This window comes from Hemiscyllium ocellatum, chromosome 13 (assembly GCF_020745735.1).
Source record: "Hemiscyllium ocellatum isolate sHemOce1 chromosome 13, sHemOce1.pat.X.cur, whole genome shotgun sequence".
NCBI lineage: Eukaryota > Metazoa > Chordata > Chondrichthyes > Orectolobiformes > Hemiscylliidae > Hemiscyllium > Hemiscyllium ocellatum.
In genome coordinates, this window is record NC_083413.1 from 77,235,681 (window position 1) to 77,256,345 (window position 20,665).

Below are 20,665 nucleotides of genomic sequence, written 5' to 3' on the forward strand. Positions count from 1 at the left end.
GCAGCAGAACTGCACTCATTCAGGCGACTCAACGTTTGTAACCTGAAGCCTCCTGCCTTCATCAAGGCCTGCATAGCTAGTACTCAGAAGGTTGGATGCTACCACTCATTAGCTACCTTTCTCTTAATGGGCTCCACACCCAGTTCATTTGGAGAGATGGCTCATATTGTCAATCCCTTTACCATTACAGTGCTAGAACCATCTCCCTTTTCACTGTACTGCTTTTGATTAAAAATTACACAACACCAGGTTATAGTCCAACAGATTTAATTGGAAGCACACTAACTTTCGGAGCGACGCTCCTTCAACAAGTGGTAGTGGAGGGCTGGATCATAACACAGAATTTATAGCAAACATTTACTATAAATTCTATGTTAGTATTGAGCCCTCCACTATCACCTGTTGAAGGAGCGTTGCTCCGAAAGCTGGTGTGCTTCCAATTCCTGATGAAGGGCTTATGCTCGAAACGTCGAATTCTCTATTCCTGAGATGCTGCCTAACCTGCTGTGCTTTGACCAGCAACACATTTGCAGCTGTGCTTCCTATTAAACCTGTTGGACTATAACCTGGTGTTGTGTGATTTTTAATTTTGTACACCCCAGTCCAATACCGGCATCTCCAAATCCTGTCTTGGATTGTGAGCATATGAGTCACCCTTGTCTTATAGGCGAGCTGTGCTCATCAGTTCATGCCATGTTCTGTGCCCAGTGCCTGGGAAACCCAGCTGCAAGTGACCATTAACCTTATCAAAGCAGCTGTCACCCCTGACTGATCGTGGAGTCTAGTTTGAGGTGGCTCTGTGTCTACTGTGCATCCTGGATCCTGCCAGATACACCGGCCAAGCTCCTGGCTCCACAGCTCACAGGTGTCATTGCCTTCTCTACCATTTGTTGGCCTCTGCCTCCCATTCACTGGAGACAGTACCTCTCTCTCCCCTTTCTCACTGTCTGCAGGAACATCTGCACAGATGGTGAGGGGAGCTCACTGAATCATGGATCTTCACTTCCTTTGATTTCAACTGTTGGTTCCCTTCCTGTCTTGCTCTGTGCCCCTTCCAGTGCCCTCACTGGATACATCTACTCACTGAATGTTAAATATGGTGCCCTCTATTGACTCTTCCACATGTCACCTGTTATGGTTCAACTTCCCCAACTTTAATTCAGTACAGAGGAGGGAAGATCACCAAGGACATGGTTGTCACTGTGGATTCTGTAGTTTCCATACGTGTGTGTGCTATCCATACTGGGATAGTTCCTGCAAGTCCTTTGCTGGGATAGTGGTAATGTGCTATGACTCACTGGGTGTTGCTTTTGAATTCAAGACTCGTTATTCCTGGAGTAATCACAAAAATGAAAGATTTCTTTTAAAATATGCAAATATTCCCCAATTTACCTGATGTTCAGACCCAGATTGACAGAACACATAGGCTGTGTTTCGGTAATTAACAAGAGTTAGTGTTTATTAAAAGTAATTGGACTCTAAATACAGATAAACAGTTATAAACTGTCAGTGTAAAACTCCGCCAGTTAAAACACTCACAGGTTCATAAGATACAGGAGCAGAATTAGGCTATTCGGCTCATCGAGTCTGCTCTGCCAATCCGATCGTGGCTGATATGCTCCTCACCCCCATTTTCCTTCCTTCTCCCCATAATCCTTCAACCCATTCCCAATTACAAATCTGTCTAACTCTTCCTTAAATTCACTCACTGTCCCAGCATCCACTGCAGTTTGGAGCAGTGAATTCCATAGATTCACAACCCGTAGATAGAGCATGAAGTCCTCAACTCTATTTTAAATTTGCTACCCTTTATCCTAAGACTTTGACTTCTCATCCTCGAATGTCCCATAAGAGAAAGCATCCACTCCATGTCTATTTTACCCACAACCTTTGTCATCTTGAATACCTCAGTTTGACCTCCTCTCATTCTTCTAAATTCCAGTGAGTATAGACCTAAACTGTTCAATCTCTCTTCATATGGCAAGCCCGTCATCTCTGGGATCAATCTAGTGAACTTTCTCTAATATCTTATAAATTCTCCATTGTATACAGACAGACATACCCACACACAGGTTCAAAAATATAGGTTGTGGATGAAGGGAAGAAGTAAGTTCCTCTTCATAAGCATTGCTGAGATGTTTCTTCTTATTCTAGTGATGGTTAAAATGCTGCTTCATAGTCATCCTTCTCCAGATGCTTCCACTGGTTTTCAAGAGTCACAGGGTGACTGGTTCACTTATAAAAGCTCTCTGGCTTATTCATTAAAAGTCACAGCTTACAGCAACTGCTGAAGGGAAGATAAACTGATTTGCTTCAGGGTTAAAAAGGATTTTTCAACAGAGAACAGAGAGCGGAGTCAGTGGACTGAAGGTTTTTCTGTATCTTGTGCACAGCCCCAAATTGTTCAGCTATAGGTGAATCACTCAGGTAATTATGAGCAGGCAGGAGACGGTTGTCATTGGTACCTGGTTGTTGGTTCACAAGTCAGTTCCCTACTTGCTGCCAACCACAGTTCTGATGAAACACAGCTCTTCGAGTCCACTTCATCTACAACCACAGCTGTGCAAACGGTGTTCATAATGACCATCAAGTAATTTGGTTTTAACCTCCGCAACACTTGCCTTTACGGTTGTTCCTTTTTGGTTTGGTCTACAATTTTTAAAAAAACACAGAAAGATAAAAAGACACAGTCTGTCCCACCATCCATTGGGCCCCAGGCTGATGCTGCGTAGATAGAGCATGAAGTCCTCAACTCTGTTTTAAATTTTGCTACCCTTTATCCTAAGACTTTAGCTTCTCATCCTCGAATGTCCCATAAGAGGAAGCATCCACTCTATGTCTATTTTACCCACAACCTTTGTCATCTTGAATACCTCAGTTTGACCTCCCCTCATTCTTCCAAATTCCAGTGAGTATAGCCCTAAACTGTTCAATCTCTCTTCATACGACAAGCCCGTCATCTCTGGGATGGAATTGAAATTATATTAATAAAACCTAGAATATAAGGCTTATTTCAATTATGATGACCGTGAAACTACCTTCAAATTGTTGTAAAACTCATCTTGTTTACCAGTGCTCTTGATGAGAGGAAACATGTCATCCTTACCTAGTCCATCAGTGACTCCAGTCACATAGCAATATGGTTAACTCTTAACTGCCCTCTGAGATAGCCATTCAGTTTAAGAACAATTAATAAAGGGCAACAAATATTGGCCTTGCCAACAATGACAATATCCCATTAAAAAAAAGGAAGATGGTCAGTGGAGACTTTTGCCTGCTTAAGTGACCCACATATTAAAAGCTTCAAGAATCACTGTATCATGGTCTTCATTACTTCCAGTGGGATGGCCTATTCTGTAAGAATCATAGAGTCCCCACACTGTGGAAACAGGCCACTTGGCCCAACAAGTCCTCACCAACCCTCTGAAGAGTAACCCACCCCTTCCCAATTACTCTACATTTTACTCCTGACTAATGCACCTAACCTTCACATCCCTGAACACAATGGACGATTTAGCATGGTCAATTCACCTAATCTTTGATTATGGGAAGAAACCAGAGCACCTGGAGGAAACCCACTCAGACATGGGGAGAATGTGCAAACTCCATAGAGACAGTTGCCCGAGGCTAGAATCAAAACCAGGTTCCTAGCACTGAGCCACCATGCCACCCAAATGCTTATAATGCTTTCTGCATCTTGCCAAAGACTTAAGATTCAAGCTTAGGCCAATAGTTGGTGACTGCTCTGTTGATAGCATTTGTCCCTCATATTCACGAGTGCCCTAGAGTGCTAGCACACAAAACCAAACTGGCATTTTCAGGGAGTGCAGCATTGTCAAAGATATAGCCTTTCAGTTCAGGTGTTTAGCCAGGGTGCTAACTGCCTTGTGATGTGAATGTAAAAGATTCCATGGCTCTGTTTTAAAGAGTAGCTCCAACTAATATTTATCCTTTGATTTAAAGTCCCTGCCAAAAGACATCACCTCTGAAAGTCACTTTCTCTCAGAAATACACAGGAGTCCTCCATTCACTGTTACAAGAAAAGCAGTTATGCTGCAAATTCTGCCTGCAACAATAAAGATGATGCTGGTCATTGACTCCGTGCATAGTCAACATTTTACAATCAAGAGAACTGTATGAAGGTAGAGATAGTTGTTTCTAAATGCATGAATGCCTTATGCAATAGCAGTCAGAATTCTCGAGAGAAAGAAGGAGAGAGAAAGCAAGCCGTCACACAAAGCATCACTTATGTCAGCTGGATGCTTACAAAGAGACACTATTACAGGGCTGGATGTTAAAACCCCACCAGCTGGTGTGCAGCCTATTTGCAAATCTCCATTCTGCAGAGCCGACTCCATTAGGCATGAATTACATGGGACCCCAGTAATCTTTATTTATAGCCATCTCTCTTAGAGGACCGGGTGGAAAAATAATCAGCATATTCCTGACTTTCTGCAGCCTTATAATTGATGTATAATAGTTGATTGTCAAGCTCGATGAGTTAAAGGCTATGTTGCATCCATGCAAACTGTAATATGTCTCTTGATGATTTTAGTTAATGAGCATGTGTTACATTTGTGTAACTTCCCTCTGTTTGCTGTTTTAGCAGGAGTGCTTGCCAATTTTAAATGAAGAAGTTTGGAGTTGATAAATGAAAGTGAAACATATGTTGATGTATGCACCCTTAGGATATCCCAAAGCAATTTGCAATTGAAGTTGGTTAAGGAAAACTTTTGATGAAAATACCCAGAATTCTCCTGATCTTCTTAAAGATACAGCCACACATTTTAAGTCGGCAGAGTTTAACAAGTTTAACATGCCATTGAAAGCTGAGACTGTAGGATTCCCTCAGTCGTGCGCTGGAGTTTCGAGTTGGTTTCTGCACTCAAGCCTGTGGAGTAAACCCTGAACCCATGGCTTTTTGACCCAGAGACAGAGAGCCACAGTTGATTTAAGGTATGGCTTAGAAAGCAGTCATAAAGGAAGCAGCCTCCTGTACATAGTAAAAATAGAAAGAACTTCGGATGCTGCAAATCAGAAGAGAAAACACAAATTGTTGGAAATGCTCAGCAGGCCTGGCAGCATCTGTCGAAAGAAATCAGAGTTAATGTTTCAGGTCCAGTGACCATTCTCAGAACTGGTCTCAGTGATGAGGAAGGGTCACTAGACCTGAAATGTTAATTCTGCTTTCTCTCCACAGATGCTGCCAGTCCTGCTGAGCTTTTCCTACAATTTTGCTCCCATAAGTAGTGTTGTATATTTACTAGTTCTTGAAAGAGTTAATGTATTGAACTACAGTCAACTCCGCTCAGTCTGCTGTTGTCACCTAGCTCTGGGCAGAGAATTGGTTGGAGTCTGGTATGATCTGATGAAAAGAGATGTGTCTTTTCTGCCTTCTGTTAATTGCAGTTAGTATACCAAAGAGTTAATGTAGCCTGTATATGGTTCCTGATATTTAATAAGCTGCATCTTGTTATCTAAGACACGTGCCTCTTCTGCTGAAACTTAATCATGGTCCATGCTGCACCGCTGACTACTGAACAGCCCCTTAGACTAGAACACGAAGGAACATTGGTGGCAGGAACCCTGCCCTGATCACAATCCTCCAGTAGTTGTTCCCCAAGCATCTGAAATAACATGGTGGCAGTACAGGGCATCACATCAAAACAGTACAACTTCAAATCCATTTCAAAACCTAGAGTTGGCTTGCTAGAGTTTCACAATGAGCATTTCTTTAGCGCTTAGAGCAATTCCTGATGAAGCGCTTATGCCTGAAACGTCGATTCTCCTGCTCCTAGGATGCTGCCTGATCTGCTGTGCTTTTCCAGCATCATACTTTCAACTCTGATCTCCACCATCTGCAGTCCTCACTCTATCCTGAGAGCAATGAAGACACTATTAAATGATCAAGGCAGAACAGTCGATTAGCTTGATTGGACAATCAAGCAAGAACCAATCAAACATGATTACCCATATTACTTGTACAGAATTTTTAAGTAAAAATAAATAAAATACCCATATGGCTTCAGAGAGTTCCAATAATAGACCTTTGAGGATGTTATGTTGAGGTTATACAGAACATTGGTGAGGCCTTTTCTGGTCACCCTGTTATAAGAAAGATATTATTAAGTTGGAGAGGGTTTCGAAGAGATTTGCCATGATGTCACCAGGAATGGAGGGTTTGAGTTATGAGGAGAGGCTGGATAGGCGAGCAATGATAGCGGGCAAACAGCATTCGTAAAGAGACAGCAAGGTCATTTTTCGAGTCTAGATGACTCTTCATCAGAGCCCCATGGATGCTGCTTTATCTGCTGTGGTTTCCAGCATTTTTTTGTTTTCAACGCAGATTCCTGCATCTACAATAATTTGCTTCTACCTGGATAAGCTGGGACTTCTTTCACTGGAAGGTAGGAGGTTGAGGGGGTGACCTTATAGAGGTTTATAAAATCATGAGGGGTATAGATAAGGTGCATAGCAGGTGTCTTTTCCCTAGGGTTGAGGATTTTAAGACTAGGAGACATATTCTTAAGGCAAGAGACAAAAGATTTGAAAAAGACACGAGGGGCAACTTTTTTACACAGAGGATGGTTCATGTGTAGATGTGGTGGATGCGGGTACAATTGCACCATTTAAAGAAGATTTAAATAAGTACATGAATATGAAGTGTTTGGAGGGATATGGGCCAAGTGCAGGCAGGTGGGACTAGCTTAGTTTGGAATTATGGTCAGAACACACTGGTTGGACTGAAGGGTCTATTGCCTTGCTGTTTGACAGTCTGCTTCTTTGACTGTATAAGGTATAGGACCAGAATTAAATCCCTCTCCTCCCGGCACCTTCCCCTGCCACCGCAGGGATTGCAAAACCTGTGCCCACACCTCCCCCTTCACCTCCTCCCAAGGCCCAAGACAGCCTTCCATATCCATCTGAGTTTTAGCTACACTTCCACGCGTCATTCACTGTATCTGTTGCTCCCGATGTGGTCTCCTCTACACTGGTGAGACAGGATGCCTACTCGCAGAGCGCGTCAGAGAACATCTCCGGGACATCCGCGCCAACCAGCCCCACCGCCTTGTGGCCGAACACATCAACTCCCCCTCCCACTCCACCGAGGAAGTACAGGTCCTGGGCATCCTCCATTGCCACTCCCTTACCACCCGAAGCCTGGAGGAAGAACGCCTCATCTTCCGCCTCAGTACCCTCCAACCACATGGCATCAATGTGGATTTCACCAGTTTCCTCATTTCCCCTTCCACAACCTTATCCCAGTTCCAACCTTCCAGCTCAGCACCATCCTCAAGACCTGTCCTACCTGTCCATTTTCCTCCCCACCTATCCGCCCCACCCTCTCCTTCGACCTGTCATCTTCACCCCCATCTCCATCCACCTAATGCACTCTCAGCTACCTTCCCCCAGCACCCCCATCCTATTTATCTGACCACCCTCATTCCTGATGAAGAGCTTTTGCCCGAAACATCGATGCTCCCGCTGCTCGGACGCTGTCTGACCTGCTGTGCTTTTCCAGTACCACATTCTCAACACAGAATTAAACCACATAGCTCCTTGAGAAGGCTCTGCCATTCAATCTGATCATGGCTTCAGTTTTGCTTTCCTGTCCCAATACCTTATTTCCTCCCCAGAAGACTAGAACCATTCTATGTAGCGATATGTTCTCTGGGTAGCTGACTCCAACAAAATTGCAACACAGAGAATCACAGTTTTTCCAGGAAAGTTTTGGAATTGATTTTATGCAAATATATTTTAATGTCCTCATGAGGTAAGATGGATGTTACCCAACAAGAAAGCTTGCTTTATTTTGAATTATTTTGACAAGGCGTACCACGGTTGAGGCAGCGGTACCAGGGATTTGAAATAATGTGGGGAGTTAGTTGATTACACATTCTTCTTAGTTAAGGAGAAATGCAGTGGGAATTACACTCAGAATTGCAGTCGGATTGAAATGTCAATGCCTGGCCTGCTGAGTGTTTTCCAGCGATTTTTGGATTTAAATGTAGTCATGGAAACATTGAAAAACGTGCTTCTATTATCTTGAGTATTAGCTTTATTCCAGTCTATCTTGTGATAGTTAAAGTTGCCCAGTTTTGCTAAGCTTTGGCATATAACTCAGAGCTCTCCCATCAGTTCACTGTTAATGTAAAGCCAAAATAATGGTTAATGGTGAGGCATCTCTGTCCAATGGCTAATTTCTCCTTCCCAATGGCTGTATGTGCGACTTCTGTCGGCTTCCCTTTTCCCTCCAACTTACAGGCCCAGTCCCTTTAAGATTTGTTCCCATCTTTCAGTCTTGTTTCTAGCTCATTGAGCTGCAATAGTAGTTGGCCTCAGGAAGTGATGGAACACCACGGGGCGTCCCATTCCAGTCCCTCAAAGAATTTGACTGTTTCGTAGTGCCCTCCTCTCCCTCCAGTTTGGCCCCTAACACTTGATGATAGAATCATATGACGGAGGAAGAGGCCATTTGGCCCATCATGTCTCTGGTTGGTAAGTGTTGTTCAAAGGATGCCGTTCCTCTGCTGTTCACTCTCAACCTGCAAATGTTTCCTTTTCAGAGCAGGTCTAGTTCCCCTGTGGAGGTTATTTTCGATTTTATCTCCACTCTCATTTCATCCTCATCTTGCCTCTGGTTATTTTTCATAGAATCCCGACAACACAGAACGAGGCTGTTCATTCATCAGCACTTCAAGGTCCCACACCCCTATCCTATCCCTGTATCCCTGCATTTCTCATGGCTAACTCACCCAGTGTGCACATCCCTGGACACTATGGGTAATTTAGCCTGCCCAATCCACCTAACCTGCACATCTTTGGACTGTGGGTGGAAACCGGAGCACCCGGAGGAAACCCACACAGACACAGGGAAAATGTGCAAACTCCACACAGACAGTTGCCCGAGGGTGGAACTGAACACAGATCTCTGGAGCTGTGAGGCAACAGTGCTGACCACTGAACCACCGGGCCGCCCTGTGCTCTCTCATGACTCACCTACCTGTCAGAGACTATTGTCTCTCTTTATTTACATTATCAAACCCTTTTCAACCTTTTAGCCCCAGTCTCATTCAAGATTATATAGGGGTCAGTGCTTCTGATCTTGGGGCCCTTCTCTCTTTGTCTTTTCCCTGGGCCTGGATTCCAAGGACTGGGCCATGGACTCCATTGGACCAGGCCATGCTTAAGGGCAAAGTGCGGCAGTGGTTTACCATTACATCCTGTAGGACAGCTGACCAGGAAACTCTCCTACTCTTGCACACTAGGTGTTAGACACTGCCAGTCAATCCCTTGGCCATATTATGAATGATTTCCATTGCCAGCAAGTTCTGGTGTGGGACTTGAACATGGAGCTTCTAGTCCAGAGGTAGGGCACAACATGACCTCTGGGGGACCTCTAAACTTTTACATTCCCTCACCAGCTATGTCAGTCATGTTGGGACTGTTCTCTTTTTGCATTCTCAGTGGGCTAGTATCCAGTCAGAAATCTCTTAATGATCCCAGACTGAAGGAAATGGGTTGGAGCTGGAGTAGAATTGGGAGGGCAAGTGGAAGTCTTCCCCTGGGCCACGAAGAAGGTGCTGTTCAAACTTAAATTAGGGGAATAGCTGGCTGAGAACCGACCCTGCCACAAGGAGAAGGGAAAATCCCAGAGTAAGATGGCTGAGTTGGTAAGAAGTATCCCACTGAGACACTTTAGCAAGGCAAATCACAAAGCACATGGCTTAATGATGAAAGTTTGGTGGTTTATTTGAGTCTCAGTTCGTTGAGACTGTTGCCACTGAGTCAGAAAGTACAAAGTATAACTTTCACCGTAGGCTGTGAGCCCAAAATCCAAGACTCTGAGGGAGTGCTGCACTGTTAGAGGTTTTGTCTTTATATTGAGACATTAAAGTGAGACCCCATCTGTCTGATTCTGGGGAAATGTAAAAGATCCCATGGTGATACATTGAAGAAGATTAGTCCATAATCTGTGTAATATTTATTTGTATTTATGTGTAATATTTATAATATCCTGAAACCAGCACCACAGAAGAAGAAGTGAAGATGTTTGCTGATGATTGCACAATATTCAGCAGCATTTGCTACTCCTCAGATACTGAAACAGTCTATGTCCAAATGCAATGAGACCTGGATAATATCTAGGCTTGGGCTGATAAGTGGCAATAACATTCATGGTACACAAATGCCAGGCAATGACCATCCCCGATAAGAGACAATCTAACCATCATCCCTTGGCATTCAATGCTGTTACCATCACTGAATCCCCATTTATCAACATCCTGGGAGTAATCATTGACCAGAAACTCAGCTGGACTCACCACATAAATGCAGTGGCTACAAAAGCAGGTCAGGGGCTGGGAATACTGCAGCGAGTAACTCACCTCCTTACTCCCCAAAGTCTGTCCACCACCTACAAGGCACAAGTCAGGAGTATGATGGAATACTACTCACTTGCCTGAATGAGTGCAACTCCAACAACACTCAAGAAGCTTGACACCATCCAGAACAAAGCAGGCTGTGTGATTGACACCATCCACTCCCTCCACCATCGACACTCAGGAGCAGCAGTCTACAAGATGCACAGCAGACATTCCCCAAGATTCTCAGACAGCACCTTCCAAATACAAGACCACTTCCACCTAGAAGGACAAGGGCCGCACATACATGGGAACACCACCACTTTCAAGTTCCCCTCCAAGCTCCACACCATCCTGACTTGGAAATATATCGCTGTTCCTTCACTGTTGCTGGGTCAAAATCCGGGCATTCTGACCCTCATGGCATTGTGGGTCAACCCACAGCAGGTGGACTGCGGTTGTTCAAGAAGGCAGCTCACCACCACCTTCTCAAGGGGCAACTAGGGATGGGCAGTAAATGCTGGCCCAGCCAGTGACGCCCACATCCCATCAAATTAATTTTTAAAAAATCATTATCTCATTGCTGTTTGTGAATGTTTGCTATTTGAAAATCAAAAAAAAGCCTGCACAAGCACAACCTGACCTCTCCACAGATGGGTCCTTGAGTTTTTTCCAGCATTTTTTTGGTTTTTTTTTCAGATTCCCAGCATGGAAATCCAAACATGGATTTAGCTTTTGCACTAGCTTATGTGATTCTTACAACACTTCATTGGCTATCCAGCTTTTTGAGATGTTCAGTGTATTGTGAAAATTGCTATACCAATGCAAATCTCTCTTTACTTTTGATGAGACCTAAATTCTCAAACAACAGGTTGAAATGTCTATAACTTTTCACAACCAGTTACTACTCTCTCTCTCCCCACACTTCAACCATCAAAGAGCTTTGGCTTGACATTGGGTCAATACAGGGGAATAATGGAATTAATATATTTTTCTGGCCAGGTTGATTTATAGCGAGCAATTGAATTACAAAGCTGGGCATGGTTGAGTGAGCGAGGGAAATAGATTTACCCCAGTGAGGTCTTAATTTAATCAGATGATTCTGGAGTGCTGGAGTCAGCGAGATGCAATGTAATAGAATGCAGAGTGCTGCGGAGATGTGTTCTGTTCATTGCCACAGAAGATAATGAAAGGAGCTTGAAAAGAGCCAAGGAGCTGCCTGAATGTACCTAGCAAAGTGATTTATTGGTAATTTACCTCAGTAATATTTTGCAGGTTCTCCTCTTGTATCTCTTAAAGGCATCAAATTCTTTCCTGAACCAGTGTAATGGTGGCATAATTAAATTCTCATTGATAAGACTGAGAGTTATGTAACTCTTCCAGTGATCAATAAACACTAATGTTTATTTTCTAGGTGGGGGGTAGGTACAATCGGAGAAATCCTTCAGCCTTTGAGATGTGCACATCTGATAGAGGTATCTTGGGCATTTAATGATTGGCCCAGTGTGCAGAGTTTATTCGTCAATAGAAATTCCTTGGAAGACTGTTTCTCACTTAGAGTCAGCACTCCTGCTTTCTACCCTCCCCTTCTCCTCAACGTGTTAGAAGATGGATCTACTCCCATGCTATATCAGTGCCCATTCTTCTCATTGTGAAAGGTCTGCTCAATCATGGAGATCATGAAATGACCCTCAGTAATGCGAAGCCCAGTTTGTGCTTCTTCTCCTTGGTCAGAGTGTGCAGACACCAATTATAATGCATCGAATTCTGCCTTAATTCAGTCAGAAGTCACAAAGCACCAGGTTATAGTCCGACAGGTTTATTTGAGAGTAAAAGCTTTCAGAGCGCTGCTCCTCTAAAACCTAGTGCTTCCAAATAAACCTGTTGGGCTATAACCTGCTGTTGTGTGATTTTTAACTTTGTCCACCACAGTCCAACACCAACATCTACACATCATTTATTCCAGTCAACCAATTTAGCCATTTCAGGATTTTCCTAGGGTAACAAGGAAGCCCTGAAATTCTGTTTTCAACCATTTAAGACATGAAATTGAGATGGTTTGAAAGTAAAAGTAAAGAGATGTATTTATTGCAGAAAGTGGGGAGGGTTAGAATTTCCCTTCGCTTTAACCCCCTCAGTCAGTTTGCAACAAATGTTTTGTTTTCTTTTTAGCACAGAGCCACCTCACACTTCAATCAAAATGTAATCACTTGATCAGAATTAGTTAACCAATTGCAAACTTACTCTTGAGTGTAAAAAGGTTTGTGACCGACTAAGCCAGAAAAAATATCAAACACACACACACACACACACACACACACTCTCTCTCTCTCTCTCTCTCTCTCTCTCTCTCTCTCTCTCTCTCACACACACGCACTTACACACACACACAGTTTGGAAGCGGAAGAAGGGAAGTGTGGCTGGGTCGAAAGATTAGCTCTAGAATAGACAGTTTAAAAAGTTCTTAGCTATCTTAGAAAACATCTACTGAAATATGGTTCATTTGTATATTTCTGAGTTTGAAACCATTGTTCTTATAAGCTAGATATTTGAAGACATGTCTTGTATAAATGTCTTTTAAACTTTGTAATTGTACATTGTATAATTGTAAATTCCTCCTCTGGAATTTCATTCCACACAGGAACAAATCTCTGTGAAAAAGAAATGCCCCCATGTCTTTATAAACCTCATTCTTCTTACCTTAAAAATATGTCCCCTAGGCTTTGACATCCCCATCCTCAGGAAATTACTCCTGCCATTCAGCTTATCCATACCCCTTATTATTTTATAAACTTCTATTGGGTCACCTCTCAAACTCCTGTGCTCCAGTGAAAAAAGTCCAAGCCTATCCAGCCTCTTTTTATAATTCAAACCCTCCTGTCCCGGCAACACAGTAAATCTTTTCTGAACTGTCCACAGCATAATAATATACTTCCTATAACAGGAAGACCAAAACTGGACACAGTACTCCAGAAGAGGCCTCACCAACCTCAACATGACATCCTCAACTCCTATACTCAAAGATCTGAACAAGAAAGGCAAGAAAATTAACTTTTTAACCACCCTATCTACATGAGATGCAAACTTCAAAGAATTATGTACCTGAACCCCATGGTCTTTGTTCTACAGCACTACCCAGGGCCCTATTTTTAATTGTATAAGTCTTGTTTTTGTTTGTTTTACCAAAATCTAATGCCTCGCATTTGTCCCAATTAAACTCCATCTGTCATTGTTCAGCCCATTGATCCAATTGATCAATCTCCTCCCAGAATGGCACCTTGGCATCTTTTGTTTCCACCTGAGAATGCAGTGAAGATCTCCGATTTCCCATCCCATCAGAAAGCCTCTGGAGTTTCAGCCAAGATTATATGTGAAAGCATTACCAAAAAAAAACATTTTGTGGAAGTTTTTATCTCGGATTGATCAGGACAATTTGCAAGATGCGAACATTTAAAATGCATGAGTGGAAAGTACTGATTGGTTATCAAGTGCACTCTGATTGATAGTGATGTTGAACTGGAGAATACATCAGTTAGATGATGACTGAGCGTTAACAGCCAAGATTTGTTTAAATGATGACTTCAAATGGCTGATGAATTACTGTGGAGAAAACAATTAGGAACTACAGTTTGTCTGGTCGGTGTGGACGAGTTGGACTGAAGGGTCTGTTTCAGTGCTGTATGTCTCTATGACTCCCTAAGTTCACAGCTAGTTTAGAAAAGGCGCATTTATTGCATTCCTTTTGCTTGTGGAGAATGGATCCATGCAGCCGAATATATGTCACATCAACAAGCAAGCTTCCTTTATATCTCAAATTAGTTGCTAGTATCACAGTTGGCACACTCAGGATTATTCAAGCAAGTGGAATCATACGATTTTTAGGGTGGATTTTCCAAGCCTGGGCTGGTTGAGTATGGTTTGCATTCTAATTATTATGAACAATCAAAGCAATAGGCTGTTTGATTCCATCAACCAGCTGTCAGAAAATATTTCTATTTAGGTTCTAAGTCATAGAGTCACAGCTGTACAGCATGGAAACAGACTCTTCAGTCCAACTTGCCCATGCCAACCAGTCATCCTAACCTAACCCAGTCCCATTTGTCAGCACCTGGCCCATATCCCGCTAAACCCTTCCTATTCATATATCCAACCTGATGCCTTTTAAATGCTGTAGTTATACCAACCTCCACCACTTCCTCTGGCAGCTCATTCCACGCACCACTCTCTGTGTGAAAAAGTTGCCCCTTAGCTCCCATTTAAATCTTACCCCTCTCACCTTAAACCTATGCCCTCTAGTTCTGGACTCCCCCACCCCAGGGAAAAGACTTTGTCTCTTTACCCTATCCATGCCCCTCATGATTTTATAAACCTCCATAAGTTCACCCCTCAGTCTCCAACATTCCCGGGAAGACAGCCCCAACCTATTCAGCCTCTCCCTATAGCTCAAATTTCCAACCCTCCCAACATCCTTGTAAATCTTTTCTGAACCCTTTCAAGTTTCACAACATCTTCCTCCTAGGAGGGAAACCAGAATTACACACAATATTCCAAAAGTCACCTAACCAATGTCTTGTAAAACCGCAACATATTCTCCCAATTCCTATGCTCAGTGCTTTGTCCAATAAAGGAAAGCATACCAAATGCCTTCTTCACTATCCTATCTACCTGTGACTCAACTTTCAAGTAGCTATGAACCTGCACTCCAAGGTCTCTTTGTTCAGCAACACTCCCCAGGACCTTACTATTCAGTGTATAAGTCCTGCTCTGATTTGCCTTTCCCAAATACAGCACCTTGCATTTATTTAAGTTAAGCTCCAGCTGCCACTCCTCAGCACACTGGCCCATCTAATCAAGATCCTGTTGTACTCTGAGGTAACCAGGCACTTTTTTTTAACTATGCTCAACAATAGATGCAGGAAGGAAGCTTTCCTGTATGCTTAGGTTTGGAACCAGGGAATTCAGTCTCAGAGTTATGGAATGGAAAAGGAATTTCTTCATTGATAGGGTAGTGAATCTTTGGAATTTTGTACTCTTGGGAACTGTAAAGGTTCAGTTCATTAAATATGTTCAAGACAGAAATCAATAGATTTCTAGATAGTAAGGACAGCAAGGAATGTTAGGTCACATGAAAAATGTCATTGGGGTAGAAGAGCAGCCACGATCTAGTTGAGTGATAGGATAGGTTTGAGGAGCCAAATGGCCTACTCCTGCGCCCATTTCCTGCGTTACAACCAGCAAGATAACTATACTTCAAAAGTAGTTCATTGTCTGCGAGTAGCTTTGGGATGTGGTGATGTTGTGCAATGTGTTATACTAACAGAAAGCAAGTTTTCAAGCTTCATTTGTTCCTTCAGCTTTACAGATCCTTTAAATTCAACATTGTGACATTTTTCTTCTGAGATCTTACACTGAGATTTTCTAATTTACAAATATACTCACCCTATATTTCTATAACAGTCTCCCATCCAATTAAGTCCATCCTGCAAGGCTGGTACCATGAATTAGATGTTCCCTGGGGAATTCCTTAAATGAAACTTGCTCCCTGTAGCACTGCATCACCTCTCTAACTAACTAAAGCCCAAGGCATTCATAATCCTTTCAGTATAACTGAGACAGCTGGCAAAATATGATGGCATTTTCTAATGCATTGCTGGTGGTTGCTGTCAGCTGCCTATGATTTTATATCCTACACCAACTAAGTCAGGTTCTTCCAATAACATGTCAGAATATGGTGAAAGGTCTCAAACCCCAGAAACTATCCCGTTGAGCAAAGATCGCTGCACGGAGCTACAAAATATTCTAAATCCAGCTTGAATTGTAGAACTTTTATTCATTCACATGTACTTTATCAGCTCATCCATAATTGCCCCTGAGAAGATGTTAATGAGTTGGTTTTATGAATCACTACATTCCTTTTGGTGTATGTGCACCCGCAGTACTGATAGGGAAGGAGGACCCAGTAGCAGGGGAGTGATATCGTTGCAGGTCAGGGTGATGTGTGGTTTGCAGGAGAGCCAGGTGATGGTGTTCCTGTGTAATAGTTGTCCACCTATGTTTCTAAGTTGTCAGTTGCTGGTTTAGGCGGTGCTGTCGGAGGAGCCTTGGTGCATCTTGTGGATGCTTGATACTGTTGCCACTGTTTATAATGGTAGAGGGAGTAAATGCTGAAGGTGCCAGTCAAGTGGCTGCTTTGCGATGGATGGTAATGAGCTTCTTGAGTGTTGTTGGAGCTGCAGCCATACAACTAAGTCACATCCTGACTTACGCCATGCAGACAGTGGACAAGCTCCGAGGAGTTGGGGTGACTTACTCACTGTAGAATTTTACCCTGCTTTTCTACCCACAGTATTTACGTGGCTGGCTCAGTTCATTCTCTAGTCAGTGGTAACTCTGAGGATGTTGGTAGTCAGGCATTCAATGATGGTAATGCCATTGAGTAATAGGATTATTTTGAATCCTGCCTTGGTCATTGCGTGGCACTTGTGAATGGCACTTGTCAGCCCGAACCTGGATATTGTCCAGATCTTGCTGTATTTGGGCACAAGTTCCTCTGAGGAACGGAAACTGATGCTGTACATTGTGCAATCGGCAGTGAGCATCCCCACTTCTGAGCAGTGATGGAGAGCAGGTCATTGATGAAGCAGCTGAAGATGGTTGGCAAAGACCCAGAATTTCTTTACCTTTGGCTTGAATGTTCTCCTTTCCCCTTCCGTTCTAGAGTATGATCACTCGGTACCAACTACTTTGTGTTTCCACTCTCTTTGACGGGTCAGTAGTCCTGTTGCCTCAGAGTTACTCCATTTGCAGTGCTGGGAAAGTGTTGCATTCCCTGAGGTGTAGTCTCTCAGATGAGATATCAAATCCAATGCCCCATCTGCCTGCTCAAGTCAGTGTTAAAAGCACGCTGGCACTGCTTTGGAGAAGACAGGCGAGTTATTCCTGACGTCCAAGCTAATGCCGATCTTTCAAGAAAATCTGAAAAGGATAAGAGAAAAGAAACTGACAGCGTCCCCCACCCCCTTCCCAGTTTCTAAAGGAACAGAAACTGAAACTGAGACTGGAAATCAGAACTTCAGGGAAGACTAAAACAGGTCGAGGTTACAAGCTCAGTTGCTGCAGGACAGGGAGGCTGAAGAAGACTGAGGCTGGATCTAGATCCTGAGACTAAGTTGCTGTAGTTGAAGGTAACATTGATAGGTCTATGCTACCTTGGCCAAATAAATTCTGCATATACTTGTGGGTCTGGGAAGGATGTTATTCCAGAGTCATTGTGGATTCAATGGGCCGAGTGACCTGCTTCCACACTGTCGAGATTCGATGATTCTGTCATTTGTGCTGAAGTCTGTCCCATTTGAACTTGTGTTGGTTGCACACTGCTGTTGACTGAGAATTCAAAGGAAGAGAAGAGCTGAAATTCTTCATGAGGAGGAAATGGTTTTGAAGGGTTAAGTGACCGAGTGTGTACTGCTAACCAATTCGTACGAAGTATACTATCAACTACAATTTGCCTAACAATGCATCTTTATATTCATTCCGGATGCTAGATTGTAAGTGTGATCTAAAATTGTGTTTAGTGCTTAAGTTTTTTCACTCTTGAACAGTAAAAACACTTTTGTTTCAAACCTTAGAATCTGTGACATGTTTCCAATAGTAATTATCTGGGATTTTGGATGTCTTTTTTGTTAAAAGAAAAATGTTCCTGGCCCCTGTGGCAATTGTCACAATTATTATTCCCATTCCCTCTGCTGAATGCAAGGCAAGGGCAGAACTGTTCTGTAGCAGTGATGGTGATTCATTGTATATTAAATGTGTTTAATTACATGTATGCGGAGGGCATTATATGGAGTTTCACTTGAGTACATGCATGGAGGGCTGTTGAGGGGCAGTGATAGTGTCCTTACATCTGAGCCAGGAAGCACGGATTCCAGACTGATTCCGGGGATGGCAGAACTGACATATGAAGAAAGACTGAATTGAGTGGGCTTATACTCACTGGAATTTCAAAGAATGAGGGATGATCTCATAGAAGCATATAAAATCCATTTGGGGCTGGAGAGGCCCGATGTGGGAAGAATGTTGCTGATGTTGGGAAAGTCCAGGACTTGGGGTCACAGTCTAAGGATAAGGGGTAAGCCATTCAGGACTGAGATGAAGAAGAATTTCATTACTCGGAGACCTGTGAACCTGTGGAATTCTCTCCCACAGGAAGCTGTTGGGACCAGTTCATTAGATACATTCAAGAGGGAGCTGGACCTGGCCCTTGTGGCCAAAGGGAGAAAGCCGAGTGGGATACTGAAATTCAATGATCATCCATGATCATATTGAATGGTGGTGGAGGTCCGAAGGGCTGAATGGCCTACTCCTGAACCTATTTTCTACGTTTCTAAGTCGTACCTGCTCCAGGGGCGTGTAATCACATTTTTAAACAGGTTGATTAGAAAATGTCTTAAATGTAAATAAAGGGACACATATTGTACCCAAGGTTGAGATATGTACTTGTCTCGTTAACTCTGCATTAAGTGTGAAACTGAATTAAGACTGACTGTCATGCTATTCTGTGGCAACTGACTATCTAGATAACAACAGAATGGATGATTGGGGTGGGTGTCTTTGAAACCAACTCATTGTATAAATCAAGGCCATCATAAAGGTAAAGAATGAAATGAGTAGACACAAATAGAATTCATTGCAACCCTGGAAAGGTGGTACTCTCGGCTGATATAGTGTTGATGCACTGTAGATATTGGCTTTTTTAGTTATGACATATTACAGGTACAGATTGGCAAGTTTATTCAGATAGTTTGCATACAGATTGTTCTGATGTTAGCACAACCACACTGTACAAGTCATCTTCTAGTTAAATTATTTTCTATCTCTCTCTTCTCTCCTCAGACGTGCCAGAAGAGCGATGGACGAAGGATCACATTTACCCAGGGATGGCCCCCACACTGAAGGGAGCAAAGGTGGCCTCTCCAAGCTCCACCCCCAGCAGCACAGCTCAGAGCAAGCCAGGAGCAGGAGCCAATCATTACAGCCTGTCCACAGTCGCCACGGTCACAGTGCTGGGGCTGATGTGTCATTGGCTGTTATAGTTAATGATGCATTGTGGGTGCACCTGCCCGCTCTTATTTATCCAGTATTACAACAATCACGCAGCTTTTATTCTTTGTTGGAGGCCAAGTGATGCTTTAGGATCTGTGTTCTTGTAATATAGATGAGAGCTGCAATATACTATCGCAAACTGTTGGTCTTGAAAGGATATTGTATAAACAAAACGAATCATGTGAAAAATGTACATAGTTTGTATAAAAAAGGCAGTCGATTTAGTCAAGATAAAGGAACTGTCCGAGATACAAATAGACAATCTCTTTGAACATGAATTCAGACACTGAGGCCTAATAGCGTTTCTTGATTTTTGCAGCCTGCTCCTTTAGTTGTCTGACTAACTCTCAGGATCTATTGATTTGACTCCCTTGGTGTAGGCCCCAACATTTATCCCCCTGCTGGGGTAGCCATCTGGAGTATCATTATCTCTAATCCTGGTTAATAATCGGTGGCTGGTTCTGGAAAATGTACACACGTATGCTGGCAATAAAGGTGAGCAGATCCAGCAATAAGCGTCTGGATTGAGATGATAAAGTCATAGAGAGGGATACAGCATAGAAACAGACCCTTCAGTCCAACTCATCCAAGCTGGCCAGGTTTCTTAAACCAAGCTAGTCCTGTCTGCCTGCATTTGGCCCACATCCCTCTAAGCCTTTCCTATCCATATATCTGTCCAGGTGTCTTTTAAATGTTGTAATTGTACCTGGCTCTACTACTTCCTCTGGCAGCCCATCCCATACACGCACCACCCTCTGTCTGAAAAGGTTGCTCCTCAGGTCCCTTTTAAATCTTTCCCCACTCACCTCAAATCCCTGCTTCCTAATCTTGGACTTTCCTACCAAGTGGAAAAGACCTTGGCTAATCTTGACATTATGAACCAAACAAAGGGGGTGGGTGAGATGGGGATATGGGAGGTGGGCGGAATAGGGATATGGGGGGTGGGCAGGATAGGGATATGGGGGGTGGGCAGGATGGGGATATGGGAGTTGGGCGGGATGGGGATATGTGAAGTGGGCGGGATGGAGATATGGGGGGTGGGCAGGATGGGGATGGGGGGTGGGCATGGTAAACTGCAATTGTATCTGCTGCTTAACCACTAAGATCAGAGTCACAGTGACTCATGCTGAATGCATTTACTGAATGGCTTCTAAGCCTCTCCCACAGAACTGAACCTTTCACATCGATATCACAAGCTG

The 20,665-nt window shown here is 43.3% G+C and overlaps 1 protein-coding gene across 2 annotated transcripts in view; it reads left to right on the forward strand.

The window, feature by feature from the left end:
• Window positions 1-20,355, forward strand: part of gpc5b (glypican 5b) — a 593,135-nt gene extending 572,780 nt beyond the window's left edge. For both annotated transcript variants that reach the window (XM_060834330.1, XM_060834331.1), the window contains one exon: window positions 19,257-20,355. In XM_060834330.1, coding sequence (XP_060690313.1) covers window positions 19,257-19,456 — 200 coding nt within the window. In that variant the 3' untranslated portion in view covers window positions 19,457-20,355. The remainder of the gene's footprint in view (window positions 1-19,256) is intronic.
• Window positions 20,356-20,665: the final 310 nt, after the last annotated feature.